Source organism: Apus apus, chromosome 3, assembly GCF_020740795.1.
Source record: "Apus apus isolate bApuApu2 chromosome 3, bApuApu2.pri.cur, whole genome shotgun sequence".
Lineage (NCBI taxonomy): Eukaryota > Metazoa > Chordata > Aves > Apodiformes > Apodidae > Apus > Apus apus.
The window spans coordinates 97125184-97138605 of record NC_067284.1 but is presented as its reverse complement, the minus strand read 5'-3'; the positions used below and the strand labels follow the sequence as shown (position 1 = coordinate 97138605).

General features: G+C 38.2%; 1 protein-coding gene across 3 annotated transcripts in view; it reads left to right on the top strand.

Annotated features, from left to right (window-relative positions):
• SYNE1 (spectrin repeat containing nuclear envelope protein 1) overlaps positions 1 to 13422 on the top strand; it is a 295834-nt gene that overhangs the window by 279253 nt on the left and 3159 nt on the right. For all 3 annotated transcript variants that reach the window (XM_051615569.1, XM_051615566.1, XM_051615568.1), the window contains 8 exons: positions 207 to 349; positions 1176 to 1302; positions 2469 to 2680; positions 4156 to 4356; positions 4687 to 4815; positions 5223 to 5435; positions 6422 to 6514; positions 8351 to 8409. In XM_051615569.1, coding sequence (XP_051471529.1) covers positions 207 to 349; positions 1176 to 1302; positions 2469 to 2680; positions 4156 to 4356; positions 4687 to 4815; positions 5223 to 5435; positions 6422 to 6514; positions 8351 to 8409 — 1177 coding nt within the window. The remainder of the gene's footprint in view (positions 1 to 206; positions 350 to 1175; positions 1303 to 2468; positions 2681 to 4155; positions 4357 to 4686; positions 4816 to 5222; positions 5436 to 6421; positions 6515 to 8350; positions 8410 to 13422) is intronic.

Genomic DNA, 13422 nt, shown 5'->3' with positions numbered 1-13422 from the left:
TGTATAGCCATCTGTCCTCTGAGTTTGCTAACACCCTCTAATGTAACTAGTTACCAGTCGCTTTGACATTGTACCACTGTCACCTTTCTCCTTTGCTGTCTAATATAGATAGTGTCCTTGATATTTATTCTACTTGCTGAAAAGAAAAAAAAGAATACGCTTTGGGTGACAGTCACTTTTTTGTTTGTTTGTTTGTTTTGGTACAGGAGAACCTGGTTCCCTGGAAGCACATATCCGACAGCTGGACAAGGCCTTAGACACCAGTCGTTTCCAAATACAGCAAGCAGAAAACATCATCCGCAGCAAAACACCTACAGGACCAGAGCTGGATTCCAGCTACAAAGGATATGTGCGTGTATTTTGGAGCACAAGTCCAATAAGCACTCAAAGTTTAGATTTACTATTGAAAGAAATACCAACTGTTTCAACAAAGCAATTAGATATTAGTGATTCTCAGACTCACTCATGTGGTTGCCACCCTTAATCGCATGCTGTCGTTGTTTATGTTATTAGTGTGTTTACAATAGCATAAGATTACATGAACATGACCATAGGATTTTATTTTCCTATTACATTTTTGCAGATGTCCAAACATACTTTCTCACATGTGGGTTTTTTTGTCCATCTAACAATGATATCCTTTTTTAAAATCACTCTTTTAAAAGCAGGTTTTATAGTTCTGTGCACATGCTGATGAATTATCAAGAGGCATCATGTAAGCAAGGTTGTATATATGGAATCCATTATTAAAAAGTTTTCTCAGAGAGGTTTTCTGGAAGAAAAATCTTTCTCTAAATCATTCAAATAATTTTATTACTGACAGTTGAAATATGAGCTGCTTGGGTACATAGTAATATTTCCATACGTTTATTTTCTTCATCATGTCTTCTAGTGTCTTTGCCTTAGTGTCTTAACATTTAGAACAGATAGTACCTAAAGTCATCCAGCACAATTAAGCACAATGGGATGGAGTTATTTCTATTCAGTCTGAACTTAGGCTTTAAGTCTTTATTGCTTCTGCATGCAATTCTTTGATCATATCAGGAAAGATTGTTAAACAAATACATTTTTATCTTCTTTGGAAAATTTTGGAAGTTGAGTTGTAACTTGCATTTTCTGTGCAATTAGTCCTGTACAGTGTATATTGAGATGGGATTTCTTGTTTGTTAACACAGATGAAACTACTAGGTGAGTGCAGTGGAAGCATAGATTCAGTAAAAAGGCTTGGATATAAACTGAAGGAGGAAGAAGAAAAGTTAGCTGGACTTATTAACCTAAACAGTACTGAAACACAAACAGCTGGTAAGTAACACTTAGTTTTGTAATTGAAAACTTATGAAAAGTAGCAAACGTGCAAAGTTTTTCTGAATAAACAGTATTATTTACTATCAAATGCATTTCCATGACTGTTACCATATTCTGTTTAAGATCTCTTAATGTGAGTAGGAAGGAGTAGTGAGGAACTCCTTGTATAAGCCCTCTAAAGACATTTAACGTACAAGTGCATTTTAAGAAACCCTTCATATCACCAGACATAACCTTCAGATTTTCAGAAAGTCCCTCTGGATGCAATGCATTTTTATTGAATGTCTTCTGATGAAAAAAGGTTGCTTGTATTGCTATACAAAGCACATAAGTCAGCATCAATTGATTTCAATATTAGCATTCCCTTCTAGTACAGAAATCTATGTGCACCTGGTAGCAGTATTCACCAAATTGATTTTATGCATCAGCTGTAGAATAGGAAGTCTTGCATTGTAAGGATATGGATTTGTTCCAGAGATTGTCATCTCCATTCTTAGCTTGGCAAGATACACTACCCCTGCAGGGTTGGGGGTTTTTTTGGGTTGTTTTTTTTTGTTTGGTTGGTTGTTTTTTGTGGGTTTGTTTTTTTGTTGTTTTGTTTCTATTTGAGTTGAAAGAATGATACTTGTCCTTCTCCGTAGCATTTCAAGATATATCTTCAACAGGAAGATAAAGCCCCTAATTTATTTATTTTTAGGACAGGTATTATCCAATGCATCAGCAGTAGCTAAGACAAAAGTAGTGAGGTGTGAGTATTAAACTATAACAGATACAAATACCAAGGAAAATAATAAATATATGGCTAGTTAGATATATTCAGATTCCTTGTCCAGTTTGCATTTATGGTAGTTTATGACATTTTTATACCAGCATAACCTGTTTTAGAGACATGCATGTGTCAGCTTAATTCTGTTCATAGAAGTCTGACATTAGAAAGAGATAAATTGCCTGCTGCCTGGCATCACCCAGATTCTTCATTCTTTCTCTGCAACATCGTGTTCTTCAGTCTAACTTAGTTTTCAGTGTGTTGTTCCATAGGTTAGGGATTTGGGGGTTTTATGAAGTTGTTTGCAGTTTTTTGTTCTGCTCAGTATTCAGCTGATACAATTGTGTGTGGCTAGTGTTTTTTTTGCTTTTGTTGAATTTGTTGTTTATCATTCCAGGTGTAATTGACCGATGGGAATTAATTCAGGCTCAAGCACTAAGTAAGGAGCTGAGGATGAAGCAGAACCTTCAGCAGTGGCAGCAATTTAACTCTGACCTTAATAGTGTTTGTACTTGGTTGGGAGAAACTGAAGAGGAACTGGAGAAGATCTGCCACCTTGATCTCAGCACTGACATAGAAACTATTGAGTTCAGAATTAAAAAACTGAAAGTAAGTCTTATTTCTCTTTTCCATGAGTTACTTTGTAAAGAGACCTGAGTGCAACAGGTATGTTGAAGAGGTTCAAGTATCTGCAACTGGTGCACTCCATTCTGCATGTAGCAGGCTACTGCAGACAGCTGTACCACTGGCATTTACTGGATAATCCAAATTATTTTTTTGAAATAATAATTCTGTGTCAACTCTGTTAATTCCAAAATGTACAGCTAATTCCTGATTTGAACCAAGCTGATGAAAAACAACAACAACAACAAAAGCCACCAAGTTAAATTAAACCTCCCCTAGTCAAACTGGTAACAAAATAACTGCTTTAAAATAAGTGCCTCACTGGGACATATTAGCGTCAGGGGGGGAAGGAGAGAGTGCCCAAAGGGGTTGTAGCGTACCTGCTGCTGTCACCAGTGCAACATAGGAAAAATTCAGTGTCACTTGGCAACGTTCCTGTTTCTTCTCCTGTCATCTCAGAGGTGTCAGGATCTGAATGCTGCCTTTGTGATCTCTCCTGCATATTTTACACCTGTTAAGATCTGTAAATGTGATGGTCCACAGCTCCACATTCAGTTACTAGCATCTTACAAGCTTGGGCACAAAAATGTGGGAGCCGATGCCAAAACGCACTGTGCCCCATGCTAGGAACGAGATGGACAGATAGTAAAGACTGTTTCCGCAGTGATCTATCTAAAGCATATTAATATTAGCTGGTCTTCACTGGAATCCAAATATAGCTGCCCTAAGTACTACAAAGGTCACTGTGACATGGGGCTTTTAAGTAAATGCTGCAAAGTACTTGGAAAAGGGGGCATTTCATAAGAATCCTGTTCTTATCTCACCCACTCTTGGAAAGCCCATTAGTGCCCTCCAAACCAAAAGAGGTGGGGTTTCTTTTGTGGCTTCCAATGTAAACAAATCAAAGTGTTTATACATGTCCTGCTTCTATAAATTGGAGTAAGTTGTTTATAATCTTTGTATGTTTTCTTTTCCCTTAGTAAAAAAATTATTTAAAAATATGTTTGACAGCAGTTTCCACTTGAAAAAAATGTTGATTTTTATGTTCATCAGCAAAACTGAGAAGTGAGGGCAAAAGTTTTATTGTGAGCTAGAGAAGAATTGGCCCACATCTCTTAAAATTTTGTTGGGCCTGCTCTGTCTTTAAAATATCTGAAACATGAGCCATATCATTAAAATTCAGCTATGACTTCAGGCTTTTAAGACTACAAGTTTAATTGGCTTATTCTAGTTTATCGTCTCAGTAAAATTTTAGATGTTAAAGAGTGAACGTTTGCAGAGTGATAGAGTGAGCACAGAAGTCTCATATCTAGAGTAGAGACTGTTAAAATAAGGTACCATTCTGCAGTTGCTGATGGCAAATCATTGCATTCTTGTGGTGCCTTCTCTACTTGGTCCTTCCAAAAGTCACGTTTTACTGATCTCCATCCTTTTTTCCTGTCCCACTTTGTCTTATCAAGGAGCTGCAGAAGGCAATCGACAACCGCAAAGCAATCGTCTTATCCATCAATCTGTGCAGCTCAGAGTTCACTCAGTCTGACAATGAAGAGAGCAAGAAGCTTCAAGAGCGCCTGTCTCAGATGAATGTGCACTGGGACCACGTGTGCAGTATGATGGAAGCGTGGCGCTGCTCGTTGCAGGATGCATTGATGCAGTGCCAGGTCTGTCTTGCACTTATTTTAAAGTGTCAGCATCTCTCATGCCAAAAATACATTGCTATCTGGTGTGCTCACTATCCAGGCAGAAACTTGCCAATGCAAGCCAAAATACATCTTTGGCATATGTTTTTTGAAAGATCCACCTGCACTAACTGAAGCACGTATTTCCAGCCCAAGATTTTCTAAGTTGGTCATCTCTGAAACAGTATTCTGATCTAATATTCTACACTTCCTTGTAGATCATGTTATTTAGTCAGTAGGACTAAAAACTAAAACCTGAATTTGACTGGAATGTTCTGCTATGCAGTTAAAATAATCACTCATCACTTGCAGGACTTCCATGAAATGAGCCATGGTTTACTGCTTTGGTTAGAGAATATTGACAGAAGAAAAAATGAGATTGTGCCCATCAATCCAAACCTGGACTCAGAAATGCTGCAAGATCATCACAGACTTCTAATGGTAGGAGTATAATATCCTTCTCTCCCAGAACACATAATCAGAAAAATAGCCATGCACATTTATCTTTCTCATGAGGGTTAACATTATACATTTCATGCTAATACACAGCCATGGGACCAGTGTCAATTACTAACTTTGCTTTTGTAGGGAACACTACTCACTTGTGTAGTAGCATAACTCATGATTTAAAAGCTCCCAATTAAAATCTCAGGCAACTGGTAGGCTGCTGTCTATCTTCCTGTCAGATTAGAAATTTTTTTTGCTTCTGTTTTATTTCCATGTCATTGATTTCAAATGTCCAGTTTTGTTAGTTCTAGGGTTTTTTTTCCTTTTGTTTTGCTTTTGGGTTTTTTTTATTTCTATTTTTAACATCCATTAAAAAAATCTGGTGCTTGCCTTGGCAACAGCAAATCAGACGTGAGCTGCTGGAGTCTCAGTTGAAGGTGGCGTCCCTACAAGATATGTCCTGCCAACTGCTAGTCAATGCTGAAGGCAGGGACTGTCTTGAAGCCAAAGAAAAGGTGCATGTCATTGGAAACAGACTGAAGCTCCTCTTGAAAGAGGTCACACATCATATTAAAGACTTAGAGAAAATTCTAGACATTTCAAGTAGTCAACTGGTAAGTTATGTCTTTTTATTCCTTGCTGTTTGTTGGGCACACAATTCCAACTCTTCTGTATTCCTTTCTCTGATCAGTGCTGTTGGCTGCACTGTTTCTGTTGTTTCAAATGCTTATCAAGATGGTACACATGTACTCTTGTATGTCATCAAATAGTCTTACACTTCGTAATGTAAAAATCTGTTTTGTGATATAGTGGGTTTTTTTAATCCAGTAATTTTTTGCTATTTGGTGTAGAAATAAATATTGAACATCTTGGTTTGTTTATCCTACCATTACTGATTGAGTGAACTGGCAAAGTATATGAGAAAATTATTCTAGCTGCAGTACTGAAAATTATAGTGTGTCAGTTGTTACTGGAAAAGAAGATGATGTTCACTCTGCTGGGGAAAGAAAAAAGTCATACAGTAATTTCTGAATATGCTAACAAATCTTTCTTAGTGCCTTCTGAGCTTGGAGCTGCACTCCACATCTTTTCAAGTTATCGTGTATCTCAGGGTATTTGAATGGGAGTTATGCATACTTCATTGCCCATAGTGGCAGGTATAAAGTAAATGTTTCAAGGTTCTCATTTAGTCACCTTTTTAAAGTCTTTGATAAGCAGAGTACATAAGGCATGAGAACTCAGCTCTTCCCTCCTTCTAGTGAATTTCTGCCTGTTCAAGTAAGGTCCTGGTGGTACCAACCTCTTATTGTATTTAAAAGCCAGTAAAGAACAACTGGGGTTTTTTTGCCTTGTATCGAGTTTGGCAGAAAAATGTGTCGCCAAAAGCAATTAAATTTCAGTTACCTGTTTGCTTTTCTTTTCCTTCAGGTATAACAGAGAAAACACATAATGCCTTAGTCTTGTAAAATTTGGCAACAAAATTTACCTGCTTTATTTGCTTTGGAAATAACCTTGCTGGGATTTCACTCAGGGTCTTTTTTTAGTTTGCTTACCTGAACTAGTTGCTGTGTTTCTGAGCTCCATTCCTTCTGAACTTTAGGAATTGTCCTCATGGTCCTCTGCTGATGAATTAGACACATCGGGCTCAGTGAGTCCTGTATCTGGAAGAAGCAGTCCAAGCAGGCAGAGAACGGTAATTTCATGTAATCTGTTTTCTGCAACCTCCTGGGTGGGAACTCTCCATGTCTACAGTAGCTCTAGCTAGCTGGAAGGCCCCCTTCTCTCTCTTGACAGGACAGGAAATGGCATAAACCAAAAACCAAAACACAGCTGCTTTCCCCAACCCTGCTGCATATCCCATCCTGCATGAAATCAGAAGTGGTAAATACTATCTAAAACCAGGGCTGTCAGTGTGGTTGGTTTACTGTGGTATGGCATGTCGTGTCTCTTGTATTTTGCTCTAGTGATGGCAGCACCCCAAAGTCTGGTCTTGTCTGGTATAATGAGTCCTCCATTTCTGTTTGGCCTTCTCTTCAGAGCTGCTTCATCGAGAATCTCAATAAGGTTTTTTGTCATTTCTGATGAAGGTTGCAGATGGTCTTATTGAGACTTTGGATGAATGACTAAGTAGAGCTGAAGGGCATAAAACATTATTCAAAAGAACTAGTTGCACAGGACCTAATCAGTGGATATGATGGCAACTCTAGAGTTGCCTATTTACATCGCTGGCACAAAATTCAAGAAATATAGCAATACATGCCTGGTACTTAACACTTCCATACTCTGAGCCCAAAATGGAACTGCAATTATTTTGACTTTCTGCAATTCTGTTCATTGTTTACTTTGCTTTTTTCCTCAGTTATAAAAAAAAAAAATACACATTAATTTTGTTTGTTTGTTTTCCACTCGCATTTTCTTTAAAGCCTGAGTTCTGTCTTGATAAATTTTATGGCTCTTGAAATTGATTGATTTATTTATTTTGCATTCACTAGTTTCCTTTTAGATGCTTGTATGAGAATGTAAAGGAATACTGGCTTTTCAAAAGGAAAAATAAATATAAACTTTAATTTTATTTCAGAGGTCAATGCTTTTATCTTATATATTTAAACTTAAATAACTAATGCAAGCTCTGATATCACAGATGTAACTGGAGGATGCCTGACCATAAAAGGAAATAGAGAAGTATTTTGCCATAAAATCTTTGTCTAAAGAGTGTATAAAATTATAATAGGTTTCCTCTTAACATTTTAATAAGCATTTGTCTATCTCTAATTTGATAGTGTTTATGTACATGACTGCTGTTTTTTTTATTATTATTTTTGCCCATGATGTGTATGTAAGTTGTATGATTCCTTGGAGTCTGGTTTTCAAACTTCTGGGTTTTGCACCCACAATTTTGGAGACTGAAGTGATGTTGTTTATCATTTTAGTGCCAAGTACACTGATGCTAAATGAATAAATACTAATACCAAAAGTACAATCAGAATTATAATCATCTAATGGCATTAAATATTCCAGCAAATAGTTGTGAGTGCAAGAATGCACCTACAGTTATTTGGCCTTCAAAATTGTGGGAGGGGACGCAGTTGTCAAAGAGGCCAGTCTCATTAAAAGAGACCTTTGGAACTTTTTTCCATTAGAATATTAATTTGCTGCATTTGCATTTTGAAATACCTATATTTGCCCATATTCAACTCAATAATTTTCTCTAATGATTTTCAAAATTAAATATAACTGAATTTCTAGTGATTTTTATTACTTTTTTTTAATCCAGACCTACTGTTCATAAATGTAATAACTGAACTGTTATTTTCGAGTTCACTGTGTAAGTTCCACTCACTTCCATACTCAGCCAGGCACAAAGAAAAGCCAGTTTCCTTGGTTCATGAGTATCAGTCACTTCATTTGATTTTTTTTTTTTTTTTTATGTTTCCTTTGCTGCACTTTTAATTTAGTTTCATCAGTAGCTTGTCTTTATTTGCCTGGACTGAACATTCTTCTTTCTTTACCCCCTGTTCATTGCAAACAGCCACGGGGCAAATGTAGTCTCTCACAGCCTGGACCCTCTGTCAGCAGTCCACATAGCAGGTACCTTATTCTCCTGGTTTCCGCACTCTGTTCTAGAACCACAAGAGGATGATTTAAATTGGCCGTGATTCCTCTCGGTCCACACTGACTCTGTCAGGTGGCCAGGACATAAACAAGTGAAAAACTTCCCTTTTGAAAGTAGTTTGGCAAAAGGGCCTCTCAAATACTTCAAATTCTGTGTTAAATAGAAATACTGGCCAATCCTTGAACATCTATAACTTTTGCTTCCCAGGAATGACATGCAATTGACATTTATTTTTCATGTGCTTGATTGGGGTGAGTGTGTATTTGCACTTATGATATTTAATGATTATTTTATTTTGGCATAATTTCATAGAAATACCAGTAGGTTCATGGCAAACACTTTTTATCATCCTCTTTACCTCTAGATATTAAATTAAGGCAGGTAGTAGGCCAATACCATATTCTAGAATCCACAAAACCCACAGATCTGGATGAGACATACTAACATCCTTTTCTTCTTTTTTTTTTTTTTTTTTTTTTTCTTTTTTTTTTTTCTTCCCTGAAGTGCTTTGTTCAGTTTGTGGGTTTTCAGTACTTAACGCTCAAAATTAGAAGTCAGAATTTGAGACTTGAGTCACTTTCTCTCCCCTCCGAAGACGACTGCAATATGACATGCTAACATTGCCATGACTCTTGCCAAGTGCTTGCATCCACATATTGCTCGGAGGCAGCACTGCCCCATCTCTGGCCAGTAGAGAGCAGGCTTGCAGCTACAGCTTTTTGCTTTCCACTTTGTCTCCAGCAACCTGTCATCTCTGCAGCTAACAGTGCTTCTGCATTCTTTGTTGTTGTCAGTGTGATGTGTGTACCTTCACTATTTACTGATAAGTTCACCAGCTTCTAGAGTTATGAAGTCTGAGGGTAAAAAAAAATATTAAAAAAGTAAATGAGCAGGTCAATATGTAGAAAGAGGACATCTTTTGCTATTCCAGCATCTTATGCATTGCAACACCAAAAATAATCAGAAAGTATGATGAAAACATATTTGTTCTTATAGTTAAGTCCTTAATCTCGATTATTCTCTATAGATCAAAAATTAACTAATTCATTTTTAAAATAACTCCTGTTGAAGTGAAAGATTTGATGTTAGAAAGAAGGCAACACTTCATTTAATACAGTAATTAAGCAATAACCAAGCAGACAATAAATACCTTAAGAATATTGGGGTTTTTTATTAGCACAATCAAGGCTTTATCCAGAAAAATTAGTCTCAAATATAAATGAAGAAAGAATAAAACTAGTTGCCATGTAGATATTTACATAAACACTTCTTAAAAAAACAGGAAGTTTGCTTTATATGTGTCATTATTGACTCTGAGTAAAATGGCAGAGTTGCAAAACCACATAACATGGCAAATAGAATGGATAGAGTATCATTCACTGCTTCCTCTGGTACCAAGAAGCTGCCTTATTTCTAATGATCATTTTTTTTCTTTGAACCAAAAGGAAACCACACAGAAAGCGGGAAATCTGTACAATCCATTTTTCTGTCTGATGGAGAAAGATAATTAATTTTTCCAAATCCAGTCTTCTATGAATCTTGGAGTTTTATTTCTTCTAGGGAGTGGGAGAAGGGATGAGTGGGGCTTTACTCTGCAGCCATGAACAGCTAGGAGGAATGGAGGATGTCTTTGGCCGATCAGCATGCTTGCACTAGCAACGTTGTACTCAAGAAACATATTGTGTGTGCTCTTCTGCTCTCCTGTATAGTCAGACCACCTCTGCCAGCCTTTCAAGAAGGTTTCTGGTTGTAGGCGTGAGCTGCTGGCTCAAAGAGTAGCTTGCAGTGCTTTGCAGCTTTGAGATCAAACTCTATTCTAGCAGTGGCATTGGTGCGGCACCTCTCAGATCAAGTCTTTCCAGCACTGTTTATTAACACATCTTGTAGCAGTGCAACACAATGTTCAATTTGTCATTCAGACAAGCATGGAATACAAATGAGTCACTGTTCAATAGGAAACTTAATCAAATGCGCAAGCCAGACAGGTTGTGGTTGATGCATAATGTGGTTTTAACTGATAAAGAAGTACAGGCTGTCACTGTGTTCTGTAATATTTTGACATGCCTCTGATCAGAGTACTTTGTGTTTGATCTTGCACTGGATCAGCAAATCCTGTTAGGGATTAGTATACAGGAGAACTAAAGTAAATTTTAAAAGGTTTATCACATTGGAGGTTGTGAAGTTTATTTAAAAATTAGAGGGGTGTTGTTTTGTGTATAACAAGTATTACATTGTTTTACGTCCCCCGTTATCACAGCAAAAAGACAAGTGTGGATGGTATGATGCTAAGCAGGATACAAGATTGAACTAATTGTTATGTTGTGGATTTAACTAAAGGTTCCTTCAAGAGATGTTAGTAATGGTGTGCAAGATGTGAAAGCAAGTCCAAGAAGGAACTCCTCTTTCTTCATCCGTTTAATAGAGCTGCCATAAATGCACACCCAGATCTCTGCTTGTGGATGTTTTTTTAAGTGATTAAAATGTTAAAAAGATTAAAATAGTGGTTGAAGTCACAATGCAGGAAACTAGGTCACTTGTAGATAGTCTCTTAGGACACTAAGAGGAATCATGGCCAGTTCTTGTGGGCAGGACATCATACCTTCTTCATAACTCTTCAAAAACTAGAATCAGTAGGAACAAAAAGTTGAAGATAGTTATCAAATTTTATGTCTCTGATTATCTGACGTACAATAATTTCCACCTTGCATATATCCATGGCTAGATGTAGTAATTTGGTTTTCTGCCAATATTATCTCTTCCTGTAACAACTGTTCACCCTCCTTCTGTCTGTTCTGCACTATTTTATAGAGGGTAATTTTAATATCTCTCAGGTTTAATATTGTGTCGTGGTTTGGGCCCAACACAACAACAAAGGAACAGCCACATGGCCACTCACTCAGCTCCCCTCCACACACACACACACACACACACACACACTCTGGTATGAGGAGGACAAAGCTCATGGGTTGAGACAAAGGACAAGGAGGCTTCTTCACTGATTAAGGTTCCAGGCAAAACAGACTCAACTTGGGGAAAAAATAATTTAATTGCACACAAATCAAACACACACAGGACACATACAACACAAAGAGCAGGGTTTGCATATGTTACCCCACCCCTCCCTTCTTCCTGGGCCCAGATCACTTTGTTCCCAGTTTCTCTCCCTTCTTTCCCCCAGCAGCACAGGGGGACAGGGGATGGGGTTTAGAGTCAGTTCACAGGCTGGTGGTTCTTGCTGCTCCTTCCTTCTCAGGAGGAAGGATTCCTTACAGTCCTTCCCTGTTTCCCTGCCATGGGAGAGAGTCCTCCACAAACCTCTCCTTCATGAGTCTTTCCCAGGAGGTCCGGAGCTGCTCCAGCGTGGGCTTCTCACAGAGTCACAGGCTGCTTTGGGAACAGCCAACTCCCCTGGTGCCGGGGTCTTCCATAATCAGAGTCCGCTGGCAGCAAATGAGAGTCCACTGGCCACAAAATCCAAGTCCATTGGCCAAGTTCATCCCTCCTGGCACTTTCAGGGAATGTTCCACCATATTCCTCCCATGAGTGCAGGGGGACAGCTGCCGCCTCACCATGGGTTGCAGGGAAACTTCTGCTCAGGCACCTTCTTCTTCCTCACCAACCACCAGCACCGCTCTCCTTCCCCAACACAGCTCTTCTCCCCTAGGTGCTTTTCTGCTCAGGTCTCATTTCATTTTTTTTTCACATGTTAATCACTGAGGTGCATCTGTTGTCCCTCTAATGGCTCCTTGGCTGGGTTTGGAGCAAGGGAAGCTTCTCAGCTTGTTACCGAAGCCACTCCTGGGGCCCTTTGCCCGCTACCAAAAAGCCCACCAAACCAAACCAGAACATATTGGTTATCTCAGCTCTTCTAGTTCATGTGAGAAAGGTTCCGTTTTTCTGACACCTTTAAACTTGTATAAGTTTGACGTCAACTTTCAGAAGTATGTTAACCAAAATAATGCAAACTGCACCAGGTGAGATCTGACCAGTGTTTATAGAACATCATTAAAACAACCCATTTTCTTGTCTGGAAATCTTGAACTGAAATATACTTTAAAATTTCTTTTATCCCTTTTCAGAGCTTTCACAAGCCACATTATTAGTTTGTGGCTTTCCTGTGTCAAAGGGCTCTAGATTTTCTCCGTTATCTTCACAGTGTGAACTTCCAAATTTCTAGCAGAAGACACACTATAATCTTGAGATACTTTTAGACCTATTGTATTCACCCACATTTTTTCTGAAGCTGATCCTATTTTGTATTTAAAGTCTGTCAACTTCTGTCATCATACAGATGAAATTTGCTGTTCTTACATTTTGTGCCATAGTCTTTTCATAAAGGTATTAAAACAAGACTCATCCTTAATTAAGTCCAGTAAGAACATCCTAGTAGCCCAGCAGTACCTTTTTCAATGTAAGTCTGTTGTCTGCATTCCATCAGTCACTTCCCCATTAAGCTCACTTTATTTACTCCTATCAGCTCTGCTTGAATGATGAGTTGTTCTTAAGTTGAGATTTCTTGACATGGAAAAGCTTATTTTTGGCCAGGTTTACAGCTGTGCTTCCACTTTCATCTAGTTAGTAGGAATTGTGCATGGAGCAAGTAGCAGATGGCCTTACTTCTTGCACTTCTGAAGCAGGGACCAGTGTGACAAATGGTGGAGCAATTAGGAGACAGCTAAAGATGCAAGCTCTAGAAAAAGAAATTACAACTTTTTTCACAGTACTTCAGATCTCCCTTTTCCTGCTGGAGTAAACAGGAGTTCTGGCCGTTATGAATAGTGAGCGTTTTTTTATTGTCAATGTATAGTTTTATCTGTCTTTCCTTGCCAAATCGATTAAACACTCTAGGCTGAGCCATTCCATTTTTTTAGCCAGTTACATAGATTTCAGAGGCATACCTGCAATAAACACAGGCATTGGAACACTCAAACTTTTTAGAAGTTCCCCTCCGAAGATGTTTTCATGTTTCATTATTTGCTTGTTTAATT